This window comes from Scyliorhinus torazame, chromosome 15 (genome assembly GCF_047496885.1).
Source record: "Scyliorhinus torazame isolate Kashiwa2021f chromosome 15, sScyTor2.1, whole genome shotgun sequence".
In the NCBI taxonomy this organism is placed as follows: Eukaryota; Metazoa; Chordata; class Chondrichthyes; order Carcharhiniformes; family Scyliorhinidae; genus Scyliorhinus; species Scyliorhinus torazame.
Window position 1 is genome coordinate 160,781,572 of NC_092721.1, and position 21,961 is coordinate 160,803,532.

At 48.2% G+C, this 21,961-nt stretch overlaps 1 protein-coding gene across 1 annotated transcript in view; it reads right to left on the minus strand.

Moving 5' to 3' along the window:
- LOC140391332 (E3 ubiquitin-protein ligase TRIM62-like) overlaps positions 1-21,605 on the minus strand; it is a 42,909-nt gene extending 21,304 nt beyond the window's left edge. The window contains exons 1-4 of the mRNA XM_072475915.1: positions 21,042-21,605; positions 15,289-15,384; positions 3,173-3,406; positions 1,458-1,480 (exon numbers count right to left, since the gene is read on the minus strand). Of these exons, the coding sequence (XP_072332016.1) occupies positions 1,458-1,480; positions 3,173-3,406; positions 15,289-15,384; positions 21,042-21,605 (917 nt within the window). The remainder of the gene's footprint in view (positions 1-1,457; positions 1,481-3,172; positions 3,407-15,288; positions 15,385-21,041) is intronic.
- Positions 21,606-21,961: the final 356 nt, after the last annotated feature.

Genomic DNA, 21,961 nt, shown 5'->3' on the forward strand with positions numbered 1-21,961 from the left:
CGTCCTAATTGGTTTGGGTTAGAATCAAATGCTGTCAATCCTTAATGTGCAACATAAGTTCTGAATGTTTCATGTTTGAATATTTGTGTATGTTATGGAATGCAATTCTGTGCTATTATCAAGACTAGTTTCTACTGGTTTTCTGCTGACTTCGCTTTACCCACATTATGAACAATGGTGCCTTCATGTTGCTATGGTGCCTGCTTCATCCTTGATCAGATTACTGGTACAGCTAATTTCTTAATGTCAAACTGTCTTTGAAAATATGTTTATTAGAACCATAGCTTTTTCATCTTGCTGAGTCAAAATGTTGTTTTTATCTCCAATTAGTTCATGCATGTGTCAGGCTTTTTGTGTCTCTGTTGAAGCTATGTGTTTTATCATGACCTGAGGTTATGAGTGCTGAAATCCTTAATTTAAAATGGGTATTAAAACTGGGGCTTAATATTTACACTAAGTAGCCTTCTTTTACCTATCAGATCAGGAAATAGTTGATTCCTATCAGGAGGGAGATTAGGATAATCGTTTTTAATATAGGAAGTTTTTGGTCATGGAATATATTTTGTGGTGGATTTCTCTCTGACCTTGTGGGGGGGAGACTGAGTAATGGTATATGCTGTGTATGACTGTTAGGGCCAAGTGCAATGAAATTTGTTTCTTCATCTCCAAGCACATCGAAAGGAAGAAAGAAAGATATAATAGTTTCCTGAAGAGCAATGTTCAGTATAATGAGTAAAATTACAGTTTTGCTAAAAAGAACATTTATATTTATAGAGGGATTTTCACAACCTCAGAATGTATAGCCAATTTAGTACTTTTGCAGTGTAGTCACTGTTGTACTATATGAAATGTTGAACAAATAGACCCAGAGCAATGGCACGAACACCAATAAACAAGAGATGGCTTAAGGAAGGGAGATTAGCACCACAACTAGAAATGCAATAGGGTCCAATGCTTTGCAGTCCAGATTGGATGTGTTGTTGCGTCCTTTCCATTAAAGAAAGTGGAGGTAAAATGCAGGAGAGATGTAATGGGACGCCTGCTCAATGTCACCTGTTTCACAGCAAGATCTACATACATGCAGACAAAACCAATGCAGTACATTGAGGACCTCAATTTTTAGCCACACATGCCTTCATTTTTTTCCCATTTGCACGTTGCCTCCATCGGCTCTCTGAAAGGGATTCCACTTGGGCCACAAACATCTACACAATGACCACTGAGCCACTTGAGATTGGCCTAAGAAGAGGAACCTTAATTTCACTCAGGCATGTTGGGCAATACCATCTTCCAAACTCTTTCAAATTGCTGGAGGCTGGAGGCGGGGTGGGGGGGGGGGGGGCGGCAATGTCAAATATACAACCCTATGCCATTATATTTAATAATTAGCTTTTAATTGTGTAGCCCTTATAATTATACTTTGGAAAACTAAATGATTTATTGAATTTCTTACTTACCGATATTCATTGCAGTTTGCTCCCTACAGGAAAACAATAGCAAAAAAAGTTCCAATTACATCAAATTACATGGCACAGAAATGGGTCCTTCAACCCTACCAGTCTATGCTTCACTTAGCTGCCTCCCATTCTTCCTCAACTAATTATATCAACATAACACTCTATTCTCTTCTGCCTCATATGCTTATCTAGATCCCCCTTTGATGCATCTGTTCCATTCACCTCCTCTATTCCCCATGGTAGTGAGTTCTACATCCTCAGCATTTTCTGGATATTTAAGATTCCTCTGAATGCACTTCTTTCTGGTCCCCTATCTTCCACCATTTGTAAACTTGAGATCATCCAAAGCTTTGCTCCTGTGTCTTAATGTTCACTAAGCCCCTTTCACCCATCAACCCCAATGCTCTCTGAAGATATTGGCTCCCGGATAAACAACGCGTTGCATTTACTTACTTTCTCACCTACTTTAAGAAACTTTTCCTTGCTACTTGCTATTCATGCCACACAAATGCTAGGCAATGATCATCTTCAACAAGAGAGAATCAAACCATCATCTCCACTTGGCAGTCAATGGCATGAACATTGCTAAGTTCCACCACTATCAACATCCTTGGGAGAAAGGGGGGGTGCAGTTAGGAGTTTGATGGAATACTTTCCAGTTGCCTGGATGAGTGTGGCACCACAACATATAAAACGCTTGACACCATCCAGGACAACGCAGCCACTCGATTGGCGTGCCACCCGCCAATATAAATATTCACTCCCCCCACCACCGATGCACAGTGCTGCAATGTGTACTATATACAAGATGCACTGCAGCAACTCACCAAGGCTCCTTTAACAACACCTTCCAAATCTGCAGCCTCTATCACCAAGGCAAACACGTATAGTAGATGCATAGGAATATCAGCAAGTACAAGTTCCCCTTCAAGACACACACCATCCTGACTTAGAACGATGTCGCCTAACCTTAAACATAGCACTTCACTGTCACTGGGTCAAAACCCTGGAAATCCCTCCCAACAGCATTGTGGATGTACCTACACCTCATGCAGTGCAGCGGTTCAAGAAGGCAGCTCACCACCACCTTGTCAAGGACACTTGAGGATGCACTCTGCAGGAGATCTCCGTAATCGCCTTCAGTCCTACAAACTCCTTGGGTCTCTGCTCGCTACAAATTCTGGCCAATTTAGCATTCCTGTTCTTAACCCCTTCACCATTCATAGCTGTGACCTAAGCTACCAAGGCCCATAGTGGATGTCATGGCACTGTGGACCTGCCTTCAGCAGAGAGCTCAAGAAAAATACCCTGTGAAGGCCCCCATTAAGTTAATGGTACGAATAAATGCATTTGATTTTTTGATGACTGATTTTGATGGCCTCTATATTGCTCTACACCACAAATGGAAAACCTCTCTCTCCATGCCTACGGTACCATAAACTTCCATAATTTTAGAGGCTTCTATTAGGTCACCCCTCAGCCTTCTCTTTTTAGGAGAAAAGAGAATCCAGGCTGTTGATCCATTCATAATAGGCATAACATTGCAATTTTAGTATCATGCCAGTAAATCCTTTCCGAACTCTCTACAGTGCCTCTATCTTTTTTATAACTTCTCAAACTAATCTATTCAAAGAGAACATCACCCAGCTTTTAATGTTAATGCATTAAGAATAATAGTGATTAATTCTCCTGGAAGATGATTAAAAATAAATTACCTTTAGAAATCTGAATGAGTCGCTCTGATTTAAAATGGTATTTATCTGCTCAGTAGTTCTGTTTAAGTCATCAAGCTCTTCCACCCAGTCTTTAGTCTGTGCTTCAATGTACAGTGTAGCAGCCTGTCGTTCAGCTTCAATGAACTGCAAGGTCTGCTGCTCATCATCTTCAATAAGTGCTTTAATCCCCTTATAATGTTGTATAGCTTTTTCTAGATATCCAGAGTATGCTGCCTATAATTAATAGTCCAAAAAGGAAAACACTTTAGATTGCTTTCATGGAAATACCCATATTTAAATATTTGCACCTTCATTGAAGGACACTTTTTTAAATAAATAAAAATAAGTGAAAAATAATTAGCCTAACTTTACCATAGTGTCAATCAGGGTAACCATGAAGCTATTGGACTGACATAAAAATAATCTAGCTGACTAATGCCCACTAACGTCACTAAGGGTAGAGAGCCACCCTTGTCTAGCCAGTTGGTCCCACAGAAGTCCTTCACAAAACCTCTGTGGACTGCTGCCACAATTGGGAGAGCTGTCTCACAGACTAAAACAACAGCCCAACATAGTCGTATTGACTGAATTATCCTTTCACCCATTGACTAGAAATGGTGGCTGGTACAGTAAAGGTACCAGCCACCTAAATACTGTGGCTATAAGAGCTGATATATTGCAATGACTGACTCACCTCCTGACTCCCCAAAGCCTTTCCAGTGTACACAAGGCAGAAGTGTGATGGAGTACACTCAACTTGCCTGGATGAGTGCAGCTCCAACAACACTCAAGAAGCTCAACACCATCCAGGACACAGCAGCTTGCTCAATTGTCACCCCAGTCATCGTCTTGAGTATTCATTCCCTCCATCAATGGCCACAGCGGTATATGCCATTGCAGCAATTCATCGTACCTTCTACCAAAGTGCCGTCCAGACCTGTGGCCTCTGCCACCTAGAAGGTCAAGGACAGCAGGTGCACTTGGAACTCCATCACCTGAAAGTTCCTTTGCAAGCCCACACCCACACAGACTCTAATAGCACAGGAGGCAGCTCGCCACTCCCTTCCCAACCGTAATTAAGGATGGACAATAAATTCTGGCCTTGTCAGATCCCACGGACAAATAAAAAACCCTCAATACTAATGTTGAATTTTAAAAGTCTATTCCCAACACAAAGTGCATATTTATAAATTCTGAGGTGAATTCTATTTTGTTCACTTAATATTTAAAACACTTGTGACTTTGTAGTTACATGCATCGCTCCTCAGTTTGTTATGATTGTCCAGGATTGAACTTTTGTAACTTTTGCTTATTCCATTCAGCCACAAGAGCTCCTGGGTTGCTGGGAAAGTAAATTCTGTCGGTCACATTTCTTACTCCGTAATTACATATTACAGATATGAACATGGCCATTGCCGAAAAAAGAGACATTTCAAAGGGACTCACCAGGGCACTTAGGTGAAGCTAGGTGTTCCACGCTGTTTCTGTGCTGTTGCAACACGAGTGGTGTTCACAATTAACAAGATGAGTAATGTGGTATTTGAATTTCAGTCCTGGCATGAAACTTGGTATATCGGCCGTATGTCCCAATGACTGGCAGATTGTATCAAACAGCATGTCCCAGCCACTATTCGCAATGAACAAGATATTGAATGTATCCAACCAAACCGTGTTTGCAAAACCCAAAGCACAATGTCCATTATTAGATGTGATGCGGACAACATTTGCTAAATAATCCTCAGTCTGTTAAGAATTATGCTGACTACAAATTTTAAATTATCAGTTGGGTTTGCAGTGTGTGGTGCATTTGTGTGTACTGGAATTTACATACGTTATTTGCAGACAGAACGAGCACTTACACACATTGTGCCTATTAAAACTGAAAAATAAGTGACAGCCATTCACTGATTCATCCCCAGGACAATACCTTGACCACTCAGGGTCAAGCTGCCTGCTTTAAATTTCAATACTTAGCAGTTATTTGTCAGCTACTATCAACTGGTGCATTCACCATGGCAATGTCTCTACCAATCAGTGTCCACTTGCCAACTAATCCACACTCTCTCCTCATACTGTAAAACATGTTGTTTTCTTCTTGTACTGTTATTCCTACAAATTATCCAAGCGGGTGCAAGAAAAAAGCTTGGCCATGTCTTTTTTTCAGCAATAATCCTCTGTGTGCTAAAATTATGCTGACAAACAATTTAAGATTGTCAGTCAGACTCACAGTGCACGCTTGCAAGTACTGGAAGTTACATATATTAATGCGCCCTGTTCTTTACAGACAGAAAGAACCCACACACATCCAATGTTTCAACTAAATAAAATAAGTGATAGCCACTCGTCAGTTTATTCCTCAGGACAACACCTTGATCAAACACAGCCAGAGTGCCTGGTTTAAATTTTATACAATGTTTGGCAGTTATCTGTCAGTCACCATTAACTGCTGCATTCTCCATGGCAACACCCCTACCAATCAGAGCCCACTTGCCAACCAATCAGCATTCTCCTCTCATACAGGATAAATTTGTTTCCCAGACCTTGGTATTCTTGTGATTATGCTGATGGGTGCAAGACAAAAAGTTCAGACAAAATGTCTTTTTCAGCAATACTTGTATTTACAACATACATTCAATAAAGAGCCACTCTAGGTGTTAATGCACAAGATAAGGGCTTATTGAGTTTTCAGTAATATATTGTCATGTGAGTGTCACTTTAAGAAAGATTTTTGTCTTATCACATGGCTTCAGGGATGTCATTGTGTGGGTGGAGCTGGGCTGTGGCTGTGTGAGGTTTTTGCTTTCAGATTTAACTGCTGTGGTCTCAGGGAGAAGGAAGTGTTTTGGCCTGTCTCTCTATTTTCATTTTCAATATCTGTTCCAATAAAAACCCATTGATTATAGCCACCTGCTTTGGTAACTTAAAAGACATAGGGCACGATTCTCCGATGCCGCGCCGGTTGGGAGAATCGGCTGGTGCGCCGTTTTTCTACGCAACACCGGTCCGACGCCCTCCCGCGATTCACCCAAGCGGCGAGATCGGCCCCGTCGAGTTCTGCACGGTGCAAGCCGGAGAATCGCCCGAGACACCCAAAATGGCGATTCTCCGCAACCCCCGCTATTCTCCGACCCGGATGGGCCGAAGTCACGACGGCGTGACTCCAGTTCACGCCGTCGCCATTCACACCTGGTAAATAAAGTCATCAGCCAGTCGTGCTGACGCTGAGCAGTGAGGAGGTGAGCGGACTGTTCCGGAGCTCCTGCAGACCGGGTCGGCTTCCCCGAGAACGCTGTGGCCAATGGGGGGGTGGGAGGGTAGGGGGGGGGGGGGGTGAGGGAGGGAGTGGAGGTGGGAGGGGGGGGTGAGGGAGAGTGTGGATGTGGGTGGGGAGGGGTGAGGGAGGGAGTGGAGGTGGGAGGGGGGGTGAGGGAGAGTGTGGATGTGGGAGGGGGGTGAGGGAGGGAGTTCAGGTGGGAGGGGGGTGAGGGAGAGTGTGGAGGGTGACGTCCATCCGCGGATGGCACATGTCAGCCGCTCTGATATGGCAGGACGGTGACAAGGACACGGCCGCAGGTTGTCGTGTGGCTAATGGGCGCAGGCGACTGGCACACTGGTGAGCAGTACGGTGTGAACTGACCGTTGGGCGCAGACAGTGACCAGGTGTTAGGCTGGCTGCGTGTCTGCAGCGCGACCAGGCCACTGGGACACACAGGGATCCCATGCAACCCGGCTGGTGAGGTGTGGAAGAACCTCCGTGTAACATGTCGTTTCTCTGCCTCCCACCACCCTCCTGCAGATCACCATGTATGCCAACCAGACAGCGATGTTCTCTGCCGTGGTTGGAGCCGTAGCTCTGCAGGTGGCCATCCAGCAGCGTAGACTCAGACGGCCCACAGTGGCTGCAGATGCAGCGGTTGCTGCTGCAGCAGACGGGATGGCCGTGGAGTGGCCCATCGTCACCGCGCAGGCCGCAGGCGCTCAGGCCCGGAATTTCCAGGGGGATGCCGAGGGGAACATTGACCCCCCCGACAGCGAGGAATGCACAGGAAGCGGGCACTGATATCGAAGTGCTTGGGGGGGAGGAGGAGGAGGAGGAGCCACTGATGGTGGTGCCAGGGTGCCACAGGTGTCCAGCAAGGCCGAGGGTGTACCGTGACAGAATGTCGTTTGAGGCCCTACCGGACATCACATGGAGGAGGAGACTACGGTTCAGCAGGGAGACGGTCGCACATATATGCCAGCTCGTGGCGCACCTCGCACCACTTGGAATGGGTGGAGGACATGCTATACCAGTCTCCATCAAGGTGACGGTGGCCCTAAACTTTTACGCTACCAGTTCCTTCCAGGCGCCGAGCGGGGACCTAACCGGGATCTCACAGGCATCGGTCCACAGGTGCATCAGGGCCGTCACCGACGCCTTGTACGCCATCGCGGACAGGTACATTAAATTCCCCGAGGACCGAGCACAGCAGGAAGCACGGGCACGTGGATTCGCCAAGGTGGCCGGGATACCGATGGTCCAGGGTGTCATCGATGGTGTGCACGTCCCCATGCGCCTGTCTGCAGACAACAGGGAAGTGTTCATGAACAGGAAGGGCGCATACTCCATGAACATTCAGGTGGTGTGCAACCCCCACATGAAGATCATGCACGTGTGTGCAAGGTACCCCGGGAGTGTGCATGATGCCTACATTCTGGCACAGTCGTTCATCCCCGCAATGTTCGATGAATGCCCCCCCCCCCCCCCCCCCCCCCCCCCCCCCCCCCGGCTGAGGGGCTGGTTGCTGGGCGACAGGGGGTATCTGTTGAGGACATGGCTGATGATGCCAATACGGAGGCCTCAGACCAACGCGGAGAGCCTATACAACGAGGCCCATGCAGCAACCAGGGGTGTGGTGGAGCGGTGCTTCGGCCTGCTGAAGATGCGATTCAGATGCCTGGACCGCTCCTGAGGGGCCCTGCAGTACCGGCCCAACAGGGTCGGTCGCATAGTTGTGGCCTGCTGTGCGATGCACAACATTGCCATGCAGAGGGGAGATGCACTGGTGGAGGAGACGGAGGGAGGACTCGACGGCACCGGAGCCAACGCAAACGAAGGGGAGGAGGAAGAGGAAGAGGAGGAGGAGGACGGCGTGCATCAGGGTGGGGGGAGGGGCCCAGGACACAGACACTGCCGGGTGCTGGTTACGTCCAGGAGGCTGCACGACGACACCGTCGGGGACAGCGGGCACGTGACGCTTTGGTGGCCGCACGGTTCACGCACCATGGGGGAGGAATTCGCTGAACACTGCCACTTGCACCGCCAGTTGTGCACACGGGCACCACACAGCACCCACCATCGCCCCTGCACCCCCGCATCTCCGCACCGCGTACACGGCGTCAATTCCACATCACCTTACCACTGCGGCACTACGGGATTGCACAACATTGATGATTGCATAAGCTGTTGTGATCAGTGCCATGTTGAATGATGACAGCCCGCTCTGCGATGAGCTGTGAGCTGAGATTCGCCAGCCAAGGTCTGACTCATGGCTATAGCTGAACCATACACTCCGGTGGTCACAGCCTTTGTAACGGGCATTTCATCACATACCCGTGTGGGGTAGCTGGTGTCGGAGTGCCGAGGACTACAGTGTCCGATTTTGGGAGGCAGGGGGGAAAGGGACAGCATATCCGGCACCGACGTTGAACTGCTCGTTAACCACAGCACCACTCGGTCACCCTCACGAGCCCCCTGGCACCGGACATAGCACAGAGTCTTACAAGTTAAGTGCAACAGTGAGTTTATTTGTGACATTCACATATAGATGCCCTACCCCCTACAACTAAACTGTGCCCTGCACCCGTGCCAACTTATTATTTGCCTAACTTTTTTGCCTTACAGGCCCTACCACTACGTCTAGGTGTCTCCCCAGATGGTACAGCAGGAGTGGAGGCGGACTGCTGAGAATCACGCCCTGCGACATGGCTCCCCGTCGGCACCGGTTTCCTGTGGCGGCCCGGCCTCGATGAGCAAGGCTGCTCGGCGGGCGTGCTGGATGGCGTGGTGCCACCCTATCCTGCCCACTGCCCACCAGATGCGCCAGGGATGGAATGGGGGGAGGCCGAGTGTCCGGGACGTCCCTTGCTGGAGGTACCGTGACGGGCCCCAGAATCACCACCTCCCTCTGGGAGCCCGGTGGCCCCCGGCCCTCACTGTGGGACGGAGGTGCGATCGGAGACATGCCCTGTCGCACCACCGACACCTGGCGCTGCCAGTCCTGGAGGCCTGCAGCGGTATCGACCAAGGTCCGAATGCTCACAGAGACGGAGCCCAGGGAGTGCGACATTCCTGCCATGGACTGTGCGATCTCAACCTGTGAGTGCGCTACGCCATCTATCACGTGCGCCAGGGGTCTATGCTCTCCGCGGCTGACTGCTGGGACTGTGCCATCGCCTGCTGGGACCGGGCCATGGCATGGTGAGACTCGGCCAGGGCCCAGAGAGAGGCAGCAATGTCCTGTTGGCTCTGTGAGATGGCTGCCTGTGAGAGGGCAGCCCTCTCCTGGGCCATGGATGACGCGGGAACGTGAAGCCCAATGCCTTGCCGAACCTGACCAATGGCCGAAACCGTTTCACGCATTGCCTCCACCGCGGACGCCACCCGTGCGGTGTCGGCCTGGGTGGCTGCGATGAGTGGCACCACTCCCTGCTCCTGGACGCGAATGGACTCCTCCAACTGCGTGCGCAGGTCCTGGAAGATGGCCCTCATCCCGTTATTCAGTCCCTCGGTGTCCACATTCATCGGTTGTCCGAGTGGGTCAAGTACATCCAGCAACCCGGGGGCTGTCTGGGCGGCAGCTGTTTGCTGGGCTTGGGCTGCCCTCTGAATGTCCAGCCCCTCGGCTGCTCCAAAGTCCACCTGCTGTACCGGCTCGGCTGTGTGGTGCGCACCAGACCGTGACCCGGGAACCTCATCACTTATCTGCCCAACCGAGGTGAGTGTCTCTGCGATGGTGGATGGTGTGGGAGACAGCAGTGCTGCTAGCTCGAGGTCATCGTCCGTTAGGAATTCTGGTGTGTACTGGTCCCCCTCATGGCCCGGCGCAAGGTGCATGCGGCCCATGTCATGTCGCCCTCCAGCCGAATCCGTGGACTGTGTGGCCGTTCTCTGTGCGTCATCGTCACTGTCCGTCCTGTGCCCCTCAGTATTGTCTTTGTCCGTCGTATGTGCGTCCCCGTCCAGCGTCCCAGACTGAGAGGATGGCCCTCCTGTCCGACCGACTGCCACCCTCTGGCGTGCGTCCCTGGGTGCGCTTGAGGTTGGAGATGGTCGGCTTTGTCTTGGCTGAGACAACGATACGGGGTTCGTTAGACATGCTGGGCCGGGGGTATGGTGGTAGGGGCAGTGTGTGAGGGGGGGAGGGGATCGGGGGTGCAGTGGCATGAGTGTGAGGGGGGAGGGGATCGAGGGTGCAGTGGCCAGTATGAGGGGGGAGGGGATCGAGGTTGCAGTGGCCAGATTGTGAGGGGGCGATGATGGGTGGGGGGGTGGTGGGGGTGAGGACATGCAGGGTTGTCTCACTTGCTTCTGCCCCTCCGACCTGGCATGTCGCGACCTCCCGGGTGGCGGATCCCCCAGCGAGGTCCAGGACTCTCTGCTCGTGAACATTTAGGGGGTGCAGCACAGGAGAACCCCTTCCGGTTCTCATACACTCACGTTGGTTGTGAGCTGTCTTGTCCTGGGGGGAGCGGGGGGGGGTAAGGTTGGATAAAGCATCACAATTAGGCGGGTATCATCAGGGCGTGCAGATATAGGCTATATTAATGCTGGGTGAGGAGATAGTTGGAGCCACGCCACGGCATCTATCCAGGGGGGGTCCCGGTGCTCATGTGGGTCGAGTACAACTTTGTGCACCCTGAACCCCCCCCCACTCCCCCCACTTCCCCCCCTCATGCACGGGAGGGGGGGGGGGATGTTGGTTGTGACCCGGGGGCACCCTCATGGCACTTATCCTGGCAGCCCAAGTGAGGTTGTGCAGCTTCTTCCGACACTGCTCCCAGAGCGGGGGTTGTGCTCCACAGCACTCACAGCGGTGCCAACCTCACGCCAACCGTGCCTCACCATGCTGGATGGCTGCCGATGCCCACGTCTTGGGCAGACGGTGGCCCTTCAGCTTTCAACCTCATCGAGGAGGGTGTCCAGGTGCGTGTCCCGGAACCTCGGTGCGGCTCGTCGGGGCTCAGCCATCTCTCCTCCTTCTCCTCCTCCTGGGTCCTTCCGTGCGTGGATCACACCATTTATGGCGCAGCGCATCGTCATTTGGGCGTTGCACGCTTACGACGCTGCTTTCGCACCACGCCCCCTGTATTCTTCGCGGCCCTGCTCCTAGCCCATTTTCAGGCCCTGAATCAATCACGATCAGGGCTGTTGAGTTTCACGATGGCGTGGGCACTTAGTCGCGGGAGCGGAGAATCGCGCCCAAAGTTTGCTTTCCGGAAGGATTGAAACCTGCTGGTGAGACAGGGTCAGAATCTCAGGAAAAGCCAGTCTTATCAAGTGAGAATGAGGAGCGATGGGCCACGCCTTTGAAAAGGGGTTTTTGATTTATGGGATTTTGTTTTTGAATTGGAACAGTTAAGTGGTAATTCATTAAGTGTTATACATAGGTTACTGTTGCTGTGGGCTGTCTTTATGTTTGTAATTCATAAAACTTCTTGCTGTATGTTTATGTAAATGTTAACTGAGTTCTTAGAATAAAGCTTGTTTTGATTAAAGTGCTGTGGGAAGACTGTTGAATCACTCCTGGAGTGAGGCTCATGTGCTCATCTCAGCCAAATTCAACATAAAGGTTATAGGTCAGGAGTTTCAAAGCCCCGGCACATAACAATATTCACATGGATAGAGGATTAGTTCATGGACAGGAAACAGAGAGATAGAATGTGTGATTTTTCCAATCCGTTAGCTACGGCCACAAACACTGTTGTGGTGGCCACATCTCACAAAAGGGCCATAACGGGATTTGCGCCGGTGAAATCTTGGTTTGAGATCTACCCTGCCCCCTACCAGTAACGTGAACAGGTTCGTGCCCAGAAAGGACATGGATCTGATATCCATGAATTTAAATTCATTTAAATATCATTAAACGGCTTTATGCTGTAGCAACCGCCTCCATGGAAGCTCCCCAACCCCCACCCCTGGCAGTGTGACATCTTGCTGGCACAAATAACTCCTGTTTTTTGAAAACCAGTTGTGATGACCACACCGGGGATGTGGAGGTGCCTGGAGGACCCACGGTTGAGGGCTGAGGTTAGACATTGCCCGTGGCACCCTGGCAGTGCCCCCAGGCACTTCCTCTTGGAGGGAAATACCAGGGGGCAGGGGACACTGAGATGGGAAATAAAGTGGGCACAGCCAGGGGGCACTGGCAGGGGTAACCCATTGAGGGTGGGGGTCTCCCCTTATGTGTGGTGGTGGGGGGGGGGGGGGCGGAGAGCCATGTGCACCGACGAATGCACCGGGTGGGGGGGAGAGGGGGTGAGTGCCCCCAAATACTTCCATGCTTGGGGGGTGCGAATTGCCCTAAAGCTCATGGGTGGGGTACTGCATGGCCGTGAGGGACTCCAAGGGAGATTCTCTTTCTCACAGATCTGGGCACCCTTTGAAGATGGCGCCCCAATCTCTGTGGAGCTGAGCTTGCTGGCTTTACCAGGCCTCGACCCACCAGTGTGATGCTGTGCACCGCACCCCTTGATATTTGTTGTGTCATAATTGATCAGAAAACCTGACTGTGATTCTGGAGAGAAACACGTCGTTTTTCAGTACGAATCTGACATTTGTCATTTTGGGGGGAAAGTTCCGCTCAGGGTAAATAGAGCATGTTCAAGTTAACAGGCTATCGACTACTGGAGTGTCACAAGGTAGTGGGGCCTCAGCTATTTATAGTCTATATTAATGACTTAGACAAAGATATAAGATTAATATATCTAGGTTTACTGATGATAAAGTGAAGTGGGAATGTAAGCTGTGAGGAGAGATAAAGAGGCTGCAAAAATATGTAGGCACATTGGGCGGAATTTTGCACTCTGTACACAGAGTGCCACCTGGGCAGAAATTTTGGGGTCGTGGTTTCTGCCGTCGCACTGGCGGGTGGGGGCCTGTAGAGCCAGCATCACCAGCTCCACAGTGATCGGAAAAGGGCGGCCGATCTGAATTAAAAATTAATTCCCCCAACCGCCACAGATATGGGGCAACTGGGGCAACCCCCCCCCCCCCCACCATACACATGGGGCTCTGCAAATGGCCTGCCCCTGCCACAGCCCCCAGCAGCGCCACCCTGGCACAACAAAGATGCCATTGATAGGTTGGTACTGTCAGAGGACTGTGCCAGGGCATTGCCCAAGCATGTCCCTTTCCTTCCAGGGGCTATCCTTACCTTAGCACCCCCAGCGGGTTCCCCTCAACTGCTTCTTGTTTTTCTATTTCTGTTGTAGAAAATATAGCGACGGGGGGGGGGGGGGGGGTGGAAATCAGAAAATAAGGTCTCGCCGGCAAGATTCCCATTTTCCAATTCTTGCAAGATTTCCGGCCTCGTCACTGTATGTGCTCATGGTGAACGCGGGCAGAAAATCGTCCCCATTAAGTGAGTAGATGACAATCGTGGCAGATGGAGTATCGTGTGGGAAAGTGAATTCAATTTGACGGTAAGAACAGAAATGCAGAATATTTCTTAAAAAGCGTGGAATTATTTAAAGTTGATATTAAGAAAGGCTTATGTGTACTTGCACAAGGAACACCAAAAGTTAGCAAATTGGTGTAGCAAACAATTAGGAAAGCAAATAGCATGTTAGCTTTATTACAATTGGAATACAAGCATAAAGAAGTCTTACTGCAACTGGGTGGGACTTTGGTGAGACTACACCTGGAATGCTGTGCGCAATTTGTGTCTCCATATTTAAGGGTGGATATACTTGCTCTGCAGGCAGTACAGTGAAGATTCAATGGATTGGTATCTGGGCTCGTGATTAGATACTGTGTAAATTGGGTCTATCTTCTCTGCAGTTTAGGAGAGTGAGAGGTGATCTCATTGAAACATTCAAAGTTAAGAAGAGGCTTGACAGGATAGATATTGAGACATTGGTTCATTATGTCCTGGTTCCTCAGCGTCGCAATTAGGGAGTGCCCCAATGACGTGCTGGGGAATCCCTCTAAGATGTTCCCACATAAAAGTTTACCTCCCAGGACAGTGGTGTTGGGCTGGGAAGCATCTAACAACGTGATTTAAATTGCTAACTATGGATACTTCTGCCAGTTCTACCTTCATAGTTACTCTCAAAGAGTTAGAAGGAAAAAAGCACTTGTAACTCCAGAGTAATTATTTTGAACACCCAAACCGAGCCCGGCCCAGCCTGACCCAATACCGGGCATCCCCTTCCACCAAACTCCCCAATTCTTGACTTACCCCCACCTCTCGGACACAAATCCCCGTGCCCCCCCCCCCGTCCGTCTTACCCCCCTCCCCCACTGTGGGTTGGTCTCCCCAACCACTCCCCCATTACAGGTTTACCTGCCACCCCACCAACCAGGTTTGACCCCCCCCCCCCCGACCTAATAACCCCCCCTACTTACCTTTCAAACGTAGCAGTTTCATGATAAGGGGGGAGGGGGCAATCATTTAGGTCTGAGCTGAGGAGAAAGTTATTCACACAAAGTATTGTGAATCTTTGTAATTCTTTACACCAAGGGGTTGTGGATATATCATCACTAAATATATTTAAAGCTGGGTAGACAGACCTTTGGTCTCTCAGGGAATTAAGGAATATGGGGAAGAGGAGGGAAAGTGGAATTGAGGCCATGATCATATTGAATGGCGAAGCAGGCTTGACGGGCTGTATGGTCTTCTCCTGCGCCTAACGCTTGTCCTCTTATCTTCATTCAAAAGACAATAATAACAACTTAAGTTTCAACTTCACCAAAATTAACCCCCAGCATGTGTCATTCGTATGATACACAATTTTAACTACGTCTTCTCCAGTGCATACATTTCTATAATATCATCTCAATTTTACATCTTTGCTTCTTAGACAAAAAGATTATATCCTTTAAAAATATAATTAGCTTTTAAGATAGCACTTACTAACACATGGGAATTTAACTCTCGAAGCCGTTTGACAGCTTCTTCTGTTTTTGTCCGCTTCACAGTAAGTTCCTTCATTTTTTCTGTGAAAGACAGCTGATAAGAAAGAAAAGGGAATTAATTACTGCACTCACCAGTAACCTGCTATTTATACAAGTCCTGAGGCGTATTATATTGTGTCTCATCATAAGGCAAATTGCTTCATGATAACGCCTTTATGAAGTGCACAGTCATAGAAGAGATTTTCAAAAGAGCATTCAGTCATTAGTTCAAGCCTGGTAAATGTTCTTTTAGCTGCTATAGCAACCATATCCTGTAGTAAGTTACCTAAGTCCTCATTATGGTGAGGAGAGTGGTGATGTTAGTCAGCTATGCTACATGGAGGAGGGTTTACAATGCTTGTTTTGCATTTTCTGTCAAAGTCTTGATCAGGTTGTACTGTCTTCAAAAATAAGAGTGGAGGAGGGAAAGCAGCTCAGGGAGAGGAATAATAATTTAATGTCAAGGCCTTAACAACTCTCTTGTGTACACAATAAAGAAAATCAGACAGCAACTTTCTAGGCCATCTTGCTTGCTGCTTAGTAACTGGCTCTAAAACTGGTGTCAGCAGTATTCTCAAGCAGGTTTTGCTATGTACCCTACTGGGTAGATATAATGCATGCCTGAAGGAACATAAAGGAAGAGGAGAAATAAAATCAAAGCTTCTGAACAATCTGGTGTCGTAAGGTAAATGGCAAAATCATTTTAGTAGATTTTAAACTCTTGTGTCTCAACATCTGAAACAACTATACTCAGCTGTAGATCAAAATGACCAAAGTTGGAGTTATGCAGGCAGAACAGTGAGGAAGATGCCTATAGATTTTCTGTGGTAAAATTTTAGTTAAGTGTTTACCTAAAGTAGAATAAGAAGTAGGCTGTTAATCTCCAATGTTATTGAGTTCATACAATTAACCAAATTGTTTTGCAAAGCACTGAGGAAGCAAACAGAGATTTATATCCATATTTTTTCAGACATATTCTTATTACATTTGAAATTTGAAGTTTGATCAAGGCTGCAGTAATGGCATGGAATTCGAATAAGTCCAAAGCTGATTAGACCGACCATTAATAACTGGCGGTTTCAATATTATATTGAAACAATCAAAATCACCATAGTGAGAAAAATCAGTCAAAAGATCTGTTTGCCATTAAAGTCCAATTTTCCACTTGATGAAATGAATCAAAAATTGTATTATTTAGTTATTTATTTTTACAAAACTGTAATTGGATGCCTTGTCCATGGTCTCCTGCACTGTATACCTCAATCCCACCCACCAGCTTGGCATCATTGTCAGCTGGTTCATCGGGAATCAGATCTGGTGCAGTTTTCTTTAATCCTTTCATGGGCTGAGTGTGCCAGTGGCAAAGCCTGCATTTGTTGTCCACCCCAGATTGCCCTGGTAAAGATGGTAGTGAGCGTCCTTATTAAACCGCTGCAGTCCATCTGGTGTAGGTACACCCACTGAGGTGTTAGTAAAGAAGTCCCAGGATTTTGACCTATCAAAAGTGAAGGATTGGCAATAATTCCAAGTCTGGATGGGTGTGTGGGTTGGTAGGGAACCTGCAGATGGTGGTGTCTCATGGGTCTGTTGCCTTTTTCTCCCAAGGTGGCAGAGGTCACAGATTTAAAACGTGCTGTCGAAAAATGCTTAATAAGAATATACAGTACAGAAGGAGGCCATCCGACCAATCGAGTCTGCACCGGCCCTTGGAAAGAGCATCCTACTTAAACTCACGCCTCCACTCTATCCCCGTAACCCATTCACCCCACCTAACCTTTTGGATACTTAGGGGCAATTTAGCATAGCAAATCCACCCAACCTGCACATCTTTGGACTGTGGGAGGAAACCAGAGCACCCGGAGGAAACCCACGCAGACACTGGGAGAAAGTTATTCCCGTAACAGCCTCCCCGAACAGGCGCCGGAATGTGGCGACTAGGGGCTTTTCACAGTAACTTCATTGAAGCTTACTTGTGACAATAAGCGATTTTCATTTCATTTCATTCCAAAGTGCAAACTCCACACCGACAGTCAACTGAGGCTGGAATTGAATCCGTTCCCTGGAGCTGTGAGGCAGCAGTACTATAGAGTAAAAGTGAAGTCACCATAGTCCCAAATGACCATAGGTTGCTTCCCCTTTTGAGGGGCAGAATTGACTGGTGGTGATTTAACCTGAGGGTCACCACACCCATGATGAGGAGCATGGTTGAGGAGGCAGAGACTTCATGTATAACCTCAGCCAGTACTGGAATTGAACTCGCAATGCTGGCTTTGCATCACAAGCCAGCTGTCTAGCCAAGTGAGCTAAATCAATCCCACATTGCTGCCACTGACGAGGTAGTGAACATTTAACGTGACAGATGGGTTGATGGATGTTGATTGGCCTGAATGTTAAATAGCCTGGGACCTATGCCAGAGAGCTGGACCAAGCTTGACACCTGACCCACTCACTACTTTCTCCAAGTTATGGCATTTCTTGAAATTAAAATCAGAAGAGATGTATTATGGGAAGCTCAATTGATTTCATGCAGTTTACAATATCCCCCAAAGTCAAAATTACCCCCAAAGATCCTTTTCAGAAGTCACACTGGTAAATAATGTGGGAAAATCTTTTACAGGAGTCTGTCATGACTGTGTGTCCTGAGGAACGTCTTAGAGAAGTCTGGTGCTGGTAATTATTGTTTAGAAATGAAACATAACAGAAGACGTGAATTGAAAGCTTCACTGGCTTCACCAGTGACGGTGATTTGTGCCAATCAGTAATCATTTAGGTGCTACAGATCTCTGATCGATAGATACGTGAATATGAAAGAACGTTAAAGAGGGTAAGTCGGTTCAGTGAAACATCTAATGCAAATCAATATTTTATGTGCATCAGCTGCCGTACTTTTATGCTATAATACGTAAAAAAATATATGAAACAATGAACAGTGGTTGAACTTATCGGTTAATAACTGATTTTACACCAACATTCTAATTAGAATTGATGAGGCCTGTGGACATTTTGATTTAAGTTGTAGATTTCTTAACTTGAATATCGTCCTCCAGATGGGAGTGTGACCAGGCTTGCACAGAGCCTCGATCAGATCCCAGTTGAAGTACTACGTTCAGCTTTGAGCCCTGAAATTCAGGAAAGCTATATCAGCCTTGGAAGGGATATCGTGCAAATTCACCAGAATGATACCAGTCTTAAATAGTTAATTTATGAGCAGAGGATGCACAAACGTGACTTGTATTTCCGTGCATTTGGAAGGTTCAGGGATGATCTAATCGAAGTGTTTAAAATAATGAAGGGATTCAATCGGGTCGACAGAGGAATCATTTCCTCTAGTGGGAGAAATAAATCTAGAACCAAGAGGGCATCATTTTACATTTCGAACTAGCCCATTTCGGAGTGAAATCAGGAAGTGCTTTTGCACTCAAAGAATAGTGGTAACCTGGAGCTCACTCTGTCGATGCTGGATAAATGGAAATTTTCAACACTGAGATCAATATATTTTTGTTGGATACTAAAAGATATGGAACAAAAGTGGGCAAATGGAGTTAAACTACACATTTCCATGATCTCATTAAATGGTGTAACCAACAATTTCAAATGCCAAGTTCTCCAGGCCACTCTATGACATGACTGATGGAGAGGAGCCACCCTGCCGCCACTCATTTCTCTCGATTCACAACTTCAAACCAATGCAGGATGACAGCTGTTGAAATGCAGGATGACATGCCACCAGCTGGGGATACTTCACACTTTGCAGTATCCATTCAGAAATCAGCTTCCAGAAATACACTGGTTCCTGATGACATATGTGTATATAACCATATAAGTATAAATGTCATATAGTACTGGGGACATTATGTGCCTCACAGCCCTCAAAACTGAAAACATTAGATATTATGATCTGTTAGGATCAGTAGTGCAATGGTTATATTACTGGACTAGTAACCTGGAGTCCTGGGGTTGGATTCTCCATTTGGTGGTTTTCCCAATCCAGCAGAGAATGGCGAGTTGGCTGAAAAACGGAATTGGCGCTGGGCACTGATCCCATTCCGATGTTCCAGTCCCCCACCAGCGGCGGCAGTGAGCTACACGCTCTGCGACGACAGCAGCATGCAAAACCGTGATTTTCATGGATTTTAATCTCATTAGCGGGCCAGAAACCCGATGCTCCAGCCCTCTCAGCCAGGAGTCACGTGGGTGTGAGATGGTGTAAATATTTACAAGTGGGACCCAGGCACCATGGCCATTGAGGGGAACAGAAAGGTTTGATCTCGGGTTCGATCCCGGCCACGGGTCACTGTCCTTGGGGAGTTTGCACATTCTCCCCGTGTCTACGTGGGTTTCATCCCCACACCCAAAGATGTGCAGCATAGGTGGATTGGCCGTGCTAAATTACCCCTTAATTGGAACAGAAAATGAATTGGGTACTTTAAATTTAAAAAAAAGAAAACTTTTCAAACTTCTGAGGATTTGCTGCAGGGTGTCTGTCTGGATCTCGGAGAGTCGCGGGAAGCGACCCGGTGGCAAGTGCATGGACTCGGGGGCTGGGATTCTCCCGGAATCGGCAGGGCGGTCTGTACCAGCGCCAAAGAGTGGTGTGAACCACTCCAGCGTCGGGCCGCCCTGAAGGTGCGGAATCCTCGGCACCTCCGGGGACTAGGTCAGCGCTGGAGGGGTTGACACCGTGCCAACCGCCGCCGAAGGGCCTCCGCCGGCCGGCACAAGTTGGCGCATGCGCAGGACAACCCGCATGTTCTGGCGCATGCGCAGAACCGCTGGCGTGTTTCCTGCTCATGCGCAGGGGGTTTCGTCTCCGCGCCAGCCATGCGGAGCCTTACACAGGCCGGCGCGGAGGGTAAGAGTGCCCCCACTCCCGAGCTGCAACTACAGAGCTCATCCCAAACAAAGGACACATGCACCATTGCCGCTGGAACCATCACTGGCACACAACCCGTCTCAGGGCGAAAGCCTCACCAGTGACACTATCAGGTACCTGTGCCTGATGGTGGCATTCCTGGCACCGCGAGGGTATGGAGGACGACACCCACTTCCGGTGGCTCGAGCGGGGACCTGTTTGGAATCTTGCAATCCTCTGTCATGGATGCCCTATGCACAGGGGCATCAGACTACATCACCTTCAACCTGGACCAGGCCCAGCAAGGTGCTTGGGCAGCAGGATTTGCCGCCATCGCTGGCATGTCCCAGGTCCAGGGGGTGATCAATAGCACCCATGTCATCCTCCGAACACCGGTTCAGTCGGAAGGGGTTCCACTCCATGAATCTACAGCTGGTGTCCAAAATTTACTCCTGGTCCTGGTTTCAAACCTGCCTCTTTGGGAGTGGTTAAAATCCTGCCCTATGTCACGTCACCTTGTACAAAAACAACTGACAAAACATTTCACGTGTGGCTTGAACTATCTAAAGTCAGTAAGAAGTCTTACAACACCAGGTTAAAGTCTGGCATTGTCTGGCATCTTTGAATTTGTCTATATATATGTTTCTGGAACATACCTCTTCATTCACCTGAGGAAGGAGCAGCGCTCCGAAAGCTAGTGACTTTGAAACAAACCTGTTGGACTTTAACCTGGTGTTGTAAGACTTCTTACTGTGCTCACCCCAGTCCAACGCCGGCATCTCCACATCATATCTAAAGTCAGTCAGTGCCACTGTTTAAATCTGTCATTGCAGAATCAAGTGAGCTCAATTCGCCCTTACCTGGATTTCACTTTTTGCTTCTTCTATCGTCAAGATCGAGTGGTTCTTGTGCTTCCCGATAATACTGCAAAGACTGCAAATGCTTGAATGATCCTGCTTGCAATAGAGCTTGAGAGTTTCCTTGTGCTCTTCACACTTCCGCAAAGTCCTTGCTTCTGTGGGATCAACCAAAACGTGGTCCTTCAGTAGTGGTTTCTCACTATGTGGGCGAAGATGGGTTACACAAAAGAAAGTCTCGCACTGGACACAGCTCATTGCAGCAGGGACATCTTCCTCAAAGCAGTAGTCACAGACAGTTTTCCTTTCCTGGCATGTTGACAGTTTCTCAACCCTTTCAGCAAGCTTGGCATTCTTAAGCAACCGTGGCTTTTCAGCAAATTCAACATGACATTCTGGACATATATAATGCTCCTCTGGTGACTTGTGCTTCAGGTGATCTTGAATGCACCTCAGGCAGAAGCTGTGGTTACAGGTGAGAGTTATCGGGTATGAGAATGTCTGCAAGCAGATAGAACAAGTAATTTCATCCTTGTAGCTATCCACAGGTTTAATGTAACCAGCCATTGTGACCATGTAACAAAATGGAGGGTGATCAACTATTTATATACTCATGGGATCGTCCACTGTTCTTCATCGATATTATTCTACTTGAGTGTGCAAGAACAAACGGCAATTTTTCAACTGATTTTCCTTAATCATTTCAACAATCACCTCCTTCGTTTCAATAACCATTTATTGAGCAAAAACATCAACATTATGATTTAGTTATTTTCTTCAAAGGGAATGGTATAGTCTACAGATGTCTTTCTCCATTTAGGTACTGTCAGCAGTTGGAATATTGAACTTTATAAATACTTAATATTTATTTTAATTAAATTTATATGATATGAAACAAGATCCCTGATCATTTGTTATGCAAT